Source organism: Panulirus ornatus, chromosome 1 (assembly GCF_036320965.1).
Source record: "Panulirus ornatus isolate Po-2019 chromosome 1, ASM3632096v1, whole genome shotgun sequence".
NCBI classification, from domain to species: Eukaryota; Metazoa; Arthropoda; class Malacostraca; order Decapoda; family Palinuridae; genus Panulirus; species Panulirus ornatus.
This window is the reverse complement of record NC_092224.1, coordinates 56,953,865-56,968,154: the sequence shown is the minus strand read 5'-3', so window position 1 is coordinate 56,968,154 and position 14,290 is coordinate 56,953,865. Positions and strand designations below refer to the sequence as shown.

The following is a 14,290-nucleotide window of genomic DNA, read 5'->3' as shown; positions in this document are numbered from 1 at the left end:
ATTAGCCCCCTTCAATGATGTTCCCATTTCTCCTCTTGTCTTATGCACTTTAATTACCTCCTTCCAAAACATCTTTTTATTCTCCCTAAAATTTCATGATACTCTCTGTCACCCCAACTCTCATTTGCCCTCTTTTTCACCTCTTGCACCTTTCTCTTGACCTCCTGCCTCTTTATTTTATACATCTCCCAATCATTTGCATCATTTCCCAGCAAAACTCATCCAAATGCCTCTCTCTTCTCTTTCACTAATAATCTTACTTCTTCATCCCAACATTCACACTTTCTAATCTGCCCCCCTCCCACACTTCTCATGCCACAAGCATCTTTTGCGCAAGCCATCACTGCTTCCCTAAGTACATCCCATTCCTCCCCCACTCCCCTTACGTCATTTCCTCTCACCTTTTTCCATTCTGCACTCAGTCTCTCCTGATACTTCCTCACACAAGTCTCCTTCCCAAGCTCACTTACCCTCACCATTCCCTTCACCCCAACATTTTCTCTTCTTTTATGAAAACCTCTACAAATCTTCACCTTTGCCTCCACACGATAATGATCAGACATCCCTCCAGTTACACCTCTCAGCACACTAACATCCAAAAGTCTCTTTTTCTTCATTTATCTATTTATTATACTTTGTCACTGTCTCTCGCGTTAGCGAGGTATCGCAAGGAAACAAATGAAAGAATGGCTCAACCCACCCACATACACATGCCTACACACACACATATACATACCTATACATTCAACACATACATATACATACACATATATACACAAGCACATATTCATATGCGCTGACTTCATCCATTCCTGCCGCCACCCCACCACACATGAAATGACACCCCCCTCCCCTTGCGTGCGCATGAGGTAGCGCTAGGAAAGGAAAACAAATGCCACATTCGTCCACACTCAGACTCTAGTTGTCATGTGTAATGCACCAAAACCATAGCTCCCTTTCCACTTCCAGGCACCACAAAACTTTCCATGGTTTACCCTAGACACTTCACATGTCCTGCTTCAATCCACTGATAGCATGTCGATCCCAGTATACCACATCGTTCCAATTCACTCTATTCCTTGCATGCCTTTCACCCTCCTGTATGTTCAGGCCCCAATCGCTCAAAATCTTTTTCACTCCATCCACCTCCAATTTGGTCTCCCACTTCTCCTTGTTACCTCCACCTCTGACACACACATATATGTCCTCTTTGCCAATCTTTCCTCACTCATTCTCTCCATGTGACCAAATCTTTTCAATACGCCCTCTTCTGCTCCCTCAACCATACTCTTTTTATTACCACACATCTCTCTTACCCCTTCATTTAAGTACTTACTTCATCAAACACCTCACACCACATATTATTTTCACACATCTCATTTCCAACACATCCACCCTCCTCTGCACAACCCTATCTATCACCAATGCCTCATAACCACATAACATTGTTGGAACCACTATTCCTTCAAACATACCCAATTTTGCTTTCCGAGATAACGTTCTCGCCTTACACACATTCTTCAATGCACCCAGAACCTTTACCCCCTACCCCACCCTGTGACTCATTTCAGCTTCCATGGTTCCATCCACTGCCAAATCCACTCCCAGATATCTATATCACTTCACTTCCTCCAGTTCTACTCCATTCAAACTTACCTCCCAATTTACTTGTCCCTCAATCATTCTGAACCTAATAACCTAATAACTCTTAGCTTTCTTCTTTCACACACTTTACCAAACTCAGTCACCAACATCTGCAGTTTCTCACCCAAATCAGCCACCAGCACTGTATCATAAGCGAACAACAACTGACTCACTTCCCAAGCCCTCTCATTCACAACAGACTGCACACTTGCCCCTCTCTCCAAAACTCTTGCATTCACCTCCCTAACAACCCCATCCATAAACAAATTAAACAACCATGGAGACATTACGCACCCATGACGCAAACCGACATTCACTGAGAACCAATCACTTTCCTCTCTTCCTACTCCTACACATGCCTTACATCCTTGATAAAAACTTTTCATTGCTTCTAGCAACTTACCTCCCACACCATAAACCCTTAATACCTTCCTCAGATCAACTCTTATCATATGCCTTGTCCAGATCCATAAATGCTACATACAAATCCATCTGCTTTTCTATATATTTCTCACATACATTCTTCAAAGCAAGCACCACTGTTTCCCACGTCAGCGAGGTAGTGCGAGGAAACAGACGAAGAATGGCCGAAACACCCATATACACATATATATATATACATAAACAACCATACATGTACATATACATACATGTACATTTCAACGTATACATACTTATAAATCTTTCTTTCGTACTATTCGCCATTTCCCGCATTAGCGAGGTAGCGTTATCAATAGAGGACTGGGCCTTAGAGGGAATATCCTCACCTGGCCCCCTTCTCTGTTCCTTCTTTTGGAAAATTAAAAAAAAAAACGACAGGGGAGGATTTCCAGCCACTCGCTCCCTCCCCTTTTAGTCGCCTTCTACAACACGCAGGGAATACGTGGGAAGTATTCTTTCTCCCCTATCCCCAGGGATAATACTTATAAATACACAGACATATATATACATACACATGAATATATTCATTCTTGCTGCCTTCATTCATTCCCGTCGCCACCCAGCCACACATGAAATAGCATCATAAATAAACAAATAATATAGTTCCAACAATATTATACAGTTGCGAGGCATGGGCTATATATAGGGTTTTACAGTGTGGATGTGTTAGAAATGAAATGTTTGAGGACAATATGTAGTGTGAGGTGGTTTGATCGAATAAGTAATGAAAGGGTAAGAGAGATGTATGGAAATAAAAAGTGCGGTTGAGAGAGCAGAAGAGGGAGTTTTGAAATAGTTTGGGCGTATGGAGAGATGGGGTGAGGAAAGACTGGCAAAGAAGATATATGTGTCAGAGGAAAAGTGGGAGACCAAATTGAAGGTGGAAGAATGGAGTGAAAAAGATTTTGAGTGATTGGGGTTTGAACATACAGGAGGGTGAGAGGCATGCATGGAATAGAGTGAACTGGAATGATGTGGTATACCAGGGTTGACATGCTGTCAATGGATTGAACCAGGGCATGTGAATCATCTGGGATAAACCATAGAAAGGTCTGTGGGGCCTGGATGTGGACAGGGAGCTGTAGTTTTGGCACATTACACATGACAGCTACAGACTGAGTGTGAACAAACGTGGCCTTTTTTGTCTGTTTTCCTGATGCTACACTTGAGATTAACCCTGAAAGGTTAGGTTAACATAATAAAATTGCTCTTAACAGATGAATGCAGTAGCAAAACTGGGAAAGAGGAGCATGCTAAAATGAAGTCACTTTGAATATACTGTGAACAAAGTATCCTCCAAAGAAGTTAGCAAACAAGTGAAACTAACAATCATTGCAAGCTAGTGACCACATGAAGACCTTAAAACACAGGATCATTGCATTTCACAGGATAGTGAAAAGCAAATCACAGTTAAATAGGTCCGTAAAGATGAGGAAATCAGCCAAAAGATGGAAACCATTAGCTATATAGGCAACACCCATGACACAAAGACGGAAGGGCCATATGGGTGGGTAGCCCATGGTAGGAGGGTGGGGCAACATATCAGTGCCAGTCAATAGTGCCTGGTGGGTAGGATGCAGTGGTTGTAGTTCAGTAGTGTCTTTACCACCTCATATGGGAGATGATATCTATGTCCTTCCAGTGGCTAATATGCTTACAACTCATATGCTGGACCCATATGAAAATGATGGGAAGTATGAAACACACCATGACAAATTAACCTGGCAACTCAAACATCCTAATGTACCATCGGAATGGTGGAAGTACTTCAGCTATGGCACACCCACTGGCTTTTACTGCAATCTTGACTTAGATGCCTGACTTTACGGATTTACTGAGAAAGTATCTAGACTCTCTTCTTACAATTAATGGTCACTGTTACAGTCCAAACAGCTCCAAAGTTACAGCCCAACATCAAATGTGTGCCAGCCACTGCTGGACCTGCATTCAAACAAAAAACACCACTGCTGACCCATGAGTTCTTAAAGCCTCTAATGGTCACCCACTGTAATGTACAGTCCCCAAGTGCTTTTATCTTTAAGATTTCCACTTTCTCTTTGCTCAGGTAGAACTAAATGTCTTAAATTGATCCCTTAAGTAATAATAGTGACAGTAATGAAACTTACTAGTACAAGAACAGCATCATTCATGAGGAGAATTTAGATTTTCAATGGACATTAAGTGTGTTGCCTTTTGGTTAAAAAGAAACTTTATTAGCTTTTATTTAGTCACATCCACAATTTTTATCGTAAATTCTTAGCTATACTTGTTCATTCACCCTATATTGCTAATCACTCTCTTAATAACTGAATCTCCTTAAAAGGAAGAATAATAAAAAAAAATTAGTTCATAAGCTGGCAACACTCCTGGAATCTTCCACTCTCAACTTCCTACTTAAACCTTAAAATTTGGCAAAACCAAACTTAATGTCCAAACATCACATTACTCAGCAGATCCTTCATACTCTACTCTCCCCCAAACTTGTAAAGGTCTTTAAATTACTCAAATGAAGCATCACACTGAATTATTAAAAAGTATCAAAAACTACTAGGGAATCTGTCATTGCACTTGTATTAAAAATTTGTAGGAGAGTTGCTGTACTATCTATATCTCTCACATCCGTTCCCTCTGGGAACTCCCTCAAGGGGGTGGCCATGGCAAAAGAATCTCTGTAACTGGTGAACTCCAATGCCACTTCTCACCCTTTAACTGTGTCACCATTAACAGGCCACTGGCAGGGGGCAATTCCAGCACAGCGTAAAGCTGTTGAACCTCACTCATTATCTTAAAAGAAACTAAAATGTTAAAAGTGTTAGAATTTGTGACCATCAGACTGCATAATATAACAATGAAATTCAGGTCAGACAGGAGCTTTACATAGCTGGAGCTATTTGGGTGACCATACAGTTGAAATATAGTCAGTATGGTCTTAAACTAAAAATGAACTACTCAAGGGCGCAAAGAAGACAAAATGGTTGTGGAAGTTGGGAAAGTATGCAAATGATAAAGCTGTGACAAAGTACAAATTACAGAATCACAGGTAATAAGTAACATAGTTACTTATTTTTTGAAAAAAAAAAATCATGTTAAACTTAATACAGGTACAAAAAACGGGTTTGAAAGGGCTTAACTAAATATCAATATCTGTGACACTCAATCCCTCTGGGAACTCCCATCAAAGAGGAAAACCATGGCAAAAGACTTCATTTATCCCTGTCATCGCATGCTTCCCTTACATACACACTTCCATGCATTCTTCCCACATTCTCTCCCTCCAGTATTCCCCCACTCTATCTCCTATGTCAAAGGTGGTCTTCCTCTCACACCAGCTCCTTTAAATTGTACTATCATACATTCTCCTTGTAAACTCCCTGTCTAGCAATCTGTCCACATGCCCAAACTACCTCAAATATCATCTTTCACCCACTCTACCACTCAACAAATCATTGCCTTTGCATTTCCTGCCATACCAAATCTCTTATACAACCCCTCATTGCATTCTTCGTTCCATCTAGCTATAATACACGCTCCTCTAAAATAACTCATTTTCAGTCTGGATTTCTGACCTCTGTGACTCATCTTATGTTCATGTTTCGACTGCATAGGTCAAGTTTTGGAGGATTATGCTGTCCCTTAATCCTCTCTTCACTTCCATACTTGCACTTTCTTGAAAATCAATTAACACCTAACACCTACCAAAGCCCCTGGCCTACGACACACTTCAATTCATTAGATGCATCAAAAATTTAGACAAAAGCATACAAAAACTTGCTCTTCAAGCATGCTAAGGCATCCTCTCTCTCTCTCTGATGAAAAGGAACATTGTGTGTACCAACTAACCATCATTCACTGTATCTTCCCTCCATTAACCATGATTCCTTAGTAAGATTTAAAAATATATGTCTGTATTTCATATATAATTTTCTTGTACTAAAAACAATATTTATTTATTTTGCTTTGTCGCTGTCTCCCGCGTTTGCGAGGTAGCGCACTGACAAAAAATATAAAAATACTAATACAAAAATTAAAATCTTAAGCATTCTAAGCATCCTAAAAGCTGCAAAAGTCCATGTCTTTTCAATAATTTTCACCATCACTGCCATCATCTATGGTGTCGTCATCAACACATTTCTTGAAAGCCTTCACAACTATTTAATATTTAATAGTACACTACAATTCTTTTACCTACTGACAAACTAACAAAATAGTGGACCTCTTCATTCATCGTACTGGGGTCAAATCATGGTCTAAAGTTGCCATTCACTTGCTCCACTCTTCTTATTTTTCATGACTTTAAAAAGCTTTACTCATGGAAATGGTGCTTGTGTGGTGAAACAGTGACCTTCCAATCAACTTACACCCCATTCATAAGAGGGTGAGCTCAGTAGTGGCAACAGCATAACCTAAACAATTCCTTGTTCACAGCCATGATGAGTTCCCTGATCTTTTAAACTTATATAACAAGCATGATTCAACATAAGTGCATTTTGACAAAATAAAATGGAAAACAGGTAGGCACCATAATATCTAAGGTAGTAGTGAGAAACTGTCATAGAACCACATCCACATACTATAACAGACATCCAATACATTATGATTTGCCCAAGATTTCTAAAGGCTTTTTAAAGGAAAAACAATGTCTTATGGGCCATAAGCTAAGTAACTGTTAAGTTTTTTTTTTTTTAGAAATTGAGGCAAAGACTGAGGAGTGCTAAACATAAAACACCACAGCATCCCACTCTGTGAAGTTGCAGAATCAAAAACACCGAAAGGAAGCATAAAATTAAAAATATTTATTTATTTATTATACTTTGTCGCTGTCTCCCGCGTTTGCGAGGTAGCGCAAGGAAACAGACGAAAGAAATGGCCCCCCCCCCCATACACATGTATATACATACGTCCACACACGCAAATATACATACCTACACAGCTTTCCATGGTTTACCCCAGACGCTTCACATGCCTTGCTTCAATCCACTGACAGCACGTCAACCCCGGTATACCACATCGCTCCAATTCACTCTATTCCTTGCCCTCCTTTCACCCTCCTGCATGTTCAGGCCCCGATCACACAAAATCTTTTTCACTCCATCTTTCCACCTCCAATTTGGTCTCCCTCTTCTCCTTGTTCCCTCCACCTCCGACACATATATCCTCTTGGTCAATCTTTCCTCACTCATCCTCTCCATGTGCCCAAACCACTTCAAAACACCCTCTTCTGCTCTCTCAACCACGCTCTTTTTATTTCCACACATCTCTCTTACCCTTACGTTACTCACTCGATCAAACCACCTCACACCACACATTGTCCTCAAACATCTCATTTCCAGCACATCCATCCTCCTGCGCACAACTCTATCCATAGCCCACGCCTCGCAACCATACAACATTGTTGGAACCACTATTCCTTCAAACATACCCATTTTTGCTTTCCGAGATATTGTTCTCGACTTCCACACATTCTTCAAGGCCCCCAGGATTTTCGCCCCCTCCCCCACCCTATGTACATAAGAAAAGTTTCACATGCATAAAGAGTATTTGACTGACCTAGAAACGACATATAATGAAGGAATCAAAAGCTAACAATTATGTGGAAAAATCCTAATAAGTTCCAGTAAATGGCAAATATGGATGTGTGTGTTAAACAAAAAGCATTAATGATAACCCATAGATAAACGTTCTATAAGTGTAAGATGCATGCTTACTATTGCTAGGGTACAAAAATAAGCAGGCCTACCTGTGAATGTCTTCGTGTGGTTCCATCATCATCATCATCTTCTTCTACAGCTGAGTTATTGAGGTTGAGGTGTCGGGCAAGACAAGATAACAACTTTAAAAGTGAAACCAGCTCATTATGCTGCTCTCGAGACAGGCCACTTCCCTGTAAACCAGACAAATATTGTTAATGTTTTCTTTTATGCTGTGGGCTTTTTGGAAAAAAGGAATGACTTGCGTTTGGCAATTTTTCTATACTTCAGCAAAGGATCATCGATACACAGTGCTATGGAGTTGCATCAAACTCAAACTACTTAACCTTAAGTGGCAGCTCACATCAAACAGTTCTCTATGGAAATAATGGCTGATACAAAGCAATGTTTATTTCTTCCAACCTATTATCATTCCATTCACTGGGGCTAGTTAATTCTATGGCCTAGGCCCCTATGTGACAGTAATTATGAAAATAAAGACAACAAAAAAAGGGTGGGAGAGGGGGTGGAAACCTTCCACTTCTAGTATTTCAATTTCTAAAAGAGGAAACAGGAGTCAAGCAGGGAGTGCTCATCCTCCTCAAAAGCTAAGATTAGGGTGTCTGAATGTGTGCAGATGTAACCAAGATGATAAGAAAGGAGATAGGTAGTATGTTCAAGGAAAGAAACCTGGATGATCTGGCTCTGAGTAAAATGAAGCTCAAGGGTAAAGGGGAAGAATGGTTAGGAAAAGTCTTAAGAGTAAAGTCAGGGGTTGGTGAGAGGACAAGAGCTAAGGAAGGAGTAGTACTACTGAAGCAGGAGTTGTGGGAGTGTAAGATAGACTGTAAGGATTTAAATTCTAGATTGATGTTGATAAAACTGAAAGCGGATGGAGAGATATGGGTGATCATTGGTGCTTATGAATCTGGTCATGATAAGTAAGATCATGAGAGGCAAGTGTTTTGGGAGCAGCTGTGTGAGTGTGTCAGCATTTTGGTGCATGAGACCAGGTATCAGTGATGGGTGATTTAAATGTGAAGGTGAGTAATGTGGCAATTGAGGGTATAATTAGTGTACATGGGATATTCAGTGTTGTGAATGGAAATGGTGAAGAGCTTCTGGATTTGTGTGCTGAAAAAAACTAGTGATTGGGAATACATGGTTTAGAAAGAGAAATATATATAAGTACATGCAAGGGGAGGGGTTGTTATTTCATGTGGTGGGGTGGCGATGGGTATGAATAAAGGCAGACAGCGTGAATTATGTACATGTGTATTTATGTATATGTCTGTGTGTGTCTATATATGTATACGTTGAGATGTATAGGTATGTATATTTGCATGTGTGGACGTATATGTGTGTATACACATGTGTATGTGGGTGGGTTGGGCCATTCTTCTGTCTGTTTCCTTGCGCTACCTCGCTAACACGGAAGACATCACAAAGCAAAATAAATGAATAAATAAAGTGAGTACGAGAGATGGTCAAAGGGCATTACTGGATTACTTAGAAAAGCAAATGGATTTGTATGTAGCATTTATGGATCTGGAGAAGGCATATGATAGAGTTGATAGAGATGCTCTGTGGAAGGTATTAAGAATATATGGTGTGGGAGGAAAGTTGTTAGAAGCAGTGAAAAGTTTTTATCGAGGATGTAAGGCATGTGTACGTGTAGGAAGAGAGGAAAGTGATTGGTTCTCAGTGAATGAAGGTTTGCGGCAGGGGTGTGTGATGTCTCCATGGTTGTTTAATTTGTTTATGGATGGGGTTGTTAGGGAGGTAAATGCAAGAGTTTTGGAAGGAGGGGCAAGTATGAAGTCTGTTGGGGATGAGAGAGCTTGGGAAGTGAGTCAGTTGTTGTTCGCTGATGATACAGCGCTGGTGGCTGATTCATGTGAGAAACTGCAGAAGCTGGTGACTGAGTTTGGTAAAGTGTGTGAAAGAAGAAAGTTAAGAGTAAATGTGAATAAGAGCAAGGTTATTAGGTACAGTAGGGTTGAGGGTCAAGTCAATTGGGAGGTGAGTTTGAATGGAGAAAAACTGGAGGAAGTGAAGTGTTTTAGATATCTGGGAGTGGATCTGGCAGCGGATGGAACCATGGAAGCGGAAGTGGATCATAGGGTGGGGGAGGGGGCGAAAATTCTGGGGGCCTTGAAGAATGTGTGGAAGTCGAGAACATTATCTCGGAAAGCAAAAATGGGTATGTTTGAAGGAATAGTGGTTCCAACAATGTTGTATGGTTGCGAGGCGTGGGCTATGGATAAAGTTGTGCGCAGGAGGATGGATGTGCTGGAAATGAGATGTTTGAGGACAATGTGTGGTGTGAGGTGGTTTGATCGAGTGAGTAACATAAGGGTAAGAGAGATGTGTGGAAATAAAAAGAGCGTGGTTGAGAGAGCAGAAGAGGGTGTTTTGAAGTGGTTTGGGCACATGGAGAGGATGAGTGAGGAAAGATTGACCAAGAGGATATATGTGTCGGAGGTGGAGGGAGCAAGGAGAAGAGGGAGACCAAATTGGAGGTGGAAAGATGGAGTGAAAAAGATTTTGTGTGATTGGGGCCTGAACATGCAGGAGGGTGAAAGGAGGGCAAGGAATAGAGTGAATTGGAGCGATGTGGTATACCGGGGTTGATGTGCTGTCAGTGGATTGAATCAAGGCATGTGAAGCGTCTGGGGTAAACCATGGAAAGCTGTGTAGGTATGTATATTTGCGTGTGTGGACGTATGTATATACATGTGTATGGGGGGGGTTGGGCCATTTCTTTCGTCTGTTTCCTTGCGCTACCTCGCAAATGCGGGAGACAGCGACAAAGTATAAAAAAAAAAAAAAAAAAAAAAAAAAAAAAAAAAAAAATGTTTGGTAATATGTTTGAGGAAAGAAACTGGATGTTCTGGCTCTGAGTGAAATGAAGCTCAGTGGTAAAGGGGAAGAATGGTTAGGAAAAGTCTTGAGAGTAAAGTCAGGGGTTGGTGAGAGGACAAGAGATAAGGAAGGAGTAGCACTACTCTTGAAGCAGGAGTTATGGGTGCTTATGCACCTGGTCATGAAAGGCAAGTGTTTTGGGAGCAGCTGGGAGCAGCTGTGTGAGTGTCAGCACTTTGGTACATGAGACTGGGTATTAGTGATGGGCGATTTAAATGTGAAGGCGAGCACTGTGGCAGTTGAGGGTATAACTAGTGTACATGGGATAATCAGTGTTGAGAATGGAAATGGTGAAGAGCTTTTGGGTTTGTGTGCTAAAAAAAGACTGGTGACTGCGAATACCTGGTTTAAAAGGAGATACACATAAGTATACGTATGTGAGTAGGAGAGATGGTCAAAGGCCATTATTGCATTATGCGTTAGGTTGTAAATTTGAGAAAAGAAACCTGGATGTTCTGGCTCTGAGTGAAATGAAGCTAAATGGTAAAGGAGAAGAATGGTTAGGGAAAGTCTTAAGAGGAAAGTCAGGGGTTGTTGAGAGGACAAGAGCTAAGGAAGTAGCACTACTCTCCCGAAGCAGGAGATTTGGGAGTATGAGATAGATTGTGAGGGAGTAAATTCCAGACTGATGTGCATAAAACTAAAAGTGGATGGAGAGATATGCGTGATTATTTGTGCTTATGCACCTGGTCATAAGAAGAAAGATCATGACAGGCAAGTGTTTTGGGAGCACCTGGGAGCAGATGTGTGGGTGTATCAGCATTTTGGTGCATGAAACTGGGTATTAGTGATGGGTGATTTAAAGGTGAAGGAGAGTAATGTGGCAGTTGAGGGTATAATTAGTTTACATGGGATATTCAGTATTGTGAATGGAAATATTGAAGAACTTGTGGATTTATGTGCTGAAAATAGACTGGTGATTGGAAATTATATTTATTTTTTTTTTTGCTTTCTCGCTGTCTCCTGCGTTTGCGAGGTAGCGCAAGGAAACAGACGAAAGAAATGGCCCAACCCACCCCCATACACATGCATATACATAGGTCCACACACGCAAAATATACATACCTACACAGCTTTCCATGTTTACACCAGACGCCTCACATGCCCTGATTCAATCCACCGCCAGCACGTCAGCCCCAGCACACCACATCGCTCCAATTCACTCTATTCCTTGCCCTCCTTTCACCCTCCTGCATGTTCAGGCCCCGATCACACAAAATCTTTTTCACTCCATCTTTCCACCTCCAATTTGGTCTCCCACTTCTCCTCGTTCCCTCCACCTCCGACACATATATCCTCTTGGTCAATCTTTCCTCACTCATTCTCTCCATGTGCCCAAACCATTTCAAAACACCCTCTTCTGCTCTCTCAACCACACTCTTTTTATTTCCACACATCTCTCTTACCCTTACATTACTTACTCGATCAAACCACCTCACACCACACATTGTCCTCAAACATCTCATTTCCAGCACATCCATCCTCCTGCACACAACTCTATCCATAGTCCACGCCTCGCAACCATACAACATTGTTGGAACCACTATTCCTTAAAACATACCCATTGTTGCTTTCCGAGATAATGTTCTCGACTTCCACACATTCTTCAAGGCTCCCAGAATTTTCGCCCCCTCCCCCACCCTATGATCCACTTCCGCTTCCATGGTTCCATCCGCTGCCAGATCCACTCCCAGATATCTAAAACACTTCACTTCCTCCAGTTTTTCTCCATTCAAACTCACCTCCCAATTGACTTGACCCTCAACCCTACTGTACCTAATAACCTTGCTCTTATTCACATTTACTCTTAACTTTCTTCTTTCACACACTTTACCAAACTCAGTCACCAGCTTCTGCAGTTTCTCACATGAATCAGCCACCAGTGCTGTATCATCAGCGAACAACAACTGACTCACTTCCCAAGCTCTCTCATCCACAACAGACTTCATACTTGCCCCTCTTTACAAAACTCTTGCATTCACCTCCCTAACAACCCCATCCATAAACAAATTAAACAACCATGGAGACATCACACACCCCTGCCGCAAACCTACATTCACTGAGAACCAATCACTTTCCTCTCTTCCTACAAGTACACAAGCCTTACATCCTCGATAAAAACTTTTCACTGCTTCTAACAACTTGCCTCCCACACCATATATTCTTAATACCTTCCACAGAGCATCTCTATCAACTCTATCATATGCCTTCTCCAGATCCATAAATGCTACATACAAATCCATTTGCTTTTCTAAGTATTTCTCACATACATTCTTGAAAGCAAACACCTGATCCACACATCCTCTACCACTTCTGAAACCACACTGCTCTTCCCCAATCTGATGCTCTGTACATGCCTTCACCCTCTCAATCAATACCCTCCCATATAATTTACCAGGAATACTCAACAAACTTATACCTCTGTAATTTGAGCACTCACTCTTATCCCCTTTGCCTTTGTACATTTGTATATTTATATATATATTTGCATATTTATCTATATTTATTATACTTTGTCGCTGTCTCCCACATTAGCAAGGTAGCACAAGGAAACAGACAAAAGAATGGCCCAACCCACCCACGTAAACATGTATATACATACACGTCCACACATGCACATATACATACCTACACATCTCAATGTACACAGACATATACACACACAGACATATACATATATACACATGTACATAATTCATACTGTCTGCCCTTATTCATTCCAGTCGCCAACCCGCCACACATGAAATGATAACCCCCTCCCCCCGCATGTGCGTGAGGTAGCAATAGGAAAAGACAACAAAGGCCACATTCGTTCACACTCAGTCTCTAGCTGTCATGTATAATGCACCAAAACCACAGCTCCCTTTCCACATCTAGGCCCCACAAAACTTTCCATGGTTCACCCCAGACACTTCACATGCCCTGGTTCAATCTATTGACAGCACGTCGACCCCGGTATACCACATCGATCCAATTCACTCTATTCCTAGCACGCCTTTCACCTTCCTGCATGTTCAGGCGCCAATTACTCAAAATCTTTTTCACTCCATCTTTCCACCTCCAATTTGGTCTCCCACTTCTCCTCGTTCCCTCCACCTCTGACACATATATCCTCTTCGTCAATGTTTTCTCACTCATTCTCTCCATGTGACCAAAACATTTCAAAACACCCTCCTCTGCTCTCTCATCCACACTCTTTTCATTACCACACATCTCTCTTACCCTTTCATTACTTACTCGATCAAACCACCTCACACCACATACTGTCCTCAAACATCTCATTTCCAGCACATCCACCCTCCTGCGCACAACTTTATCTATAGCCCACGCCTCGCAACCATATAACATTGTTGGAACCACTATCCCTTCAAACATATCCATTTTTACTTTCCAAGATAACGTTCTCAACTTCCACACGTTTTCAACGTTCCCAGAACTTTCGCCCCGTCCCCCACCCTATGATTCACTTCCGCTTCCATGGTTCTACTCCCAGATATCTAAAACACTTCACTTCCTCCAGTTTTTCTCCATTCAAACTTACCTCCATTTAACTTGTGCCTCAACCCTACTGTACCTAATAACCTTGCTCTTAT

General features: G+C 41.5%; 1 protein-coding gene across 3 annotated transcripts in view; it reads right to left on the bottom strand.

Moving 5' to 3' along the window:
* The window catches only part of cdm (importin-13-like protein cdm), a 312,820-nt gene that overhangs the window by 108,592 nt on the left and 189,938 nt on the right, over nucleotides 1-14,290 (bottom strand). For all 3 annotated transcript variants that reach the window (XM_071662694.1, XM_071662684.1, XM_071662703.1), the window contains exon 13: nucleotides 7,823-7,966. In XM_071662694.1, the coding sequence (XP_071518795.1) occupies nucleotides 7,823-7,966 (144 nt within the window). The remainder of the gene's footprint in view (nucleotides 1-7,822; nucleotides 7,967-14,290) is intronic.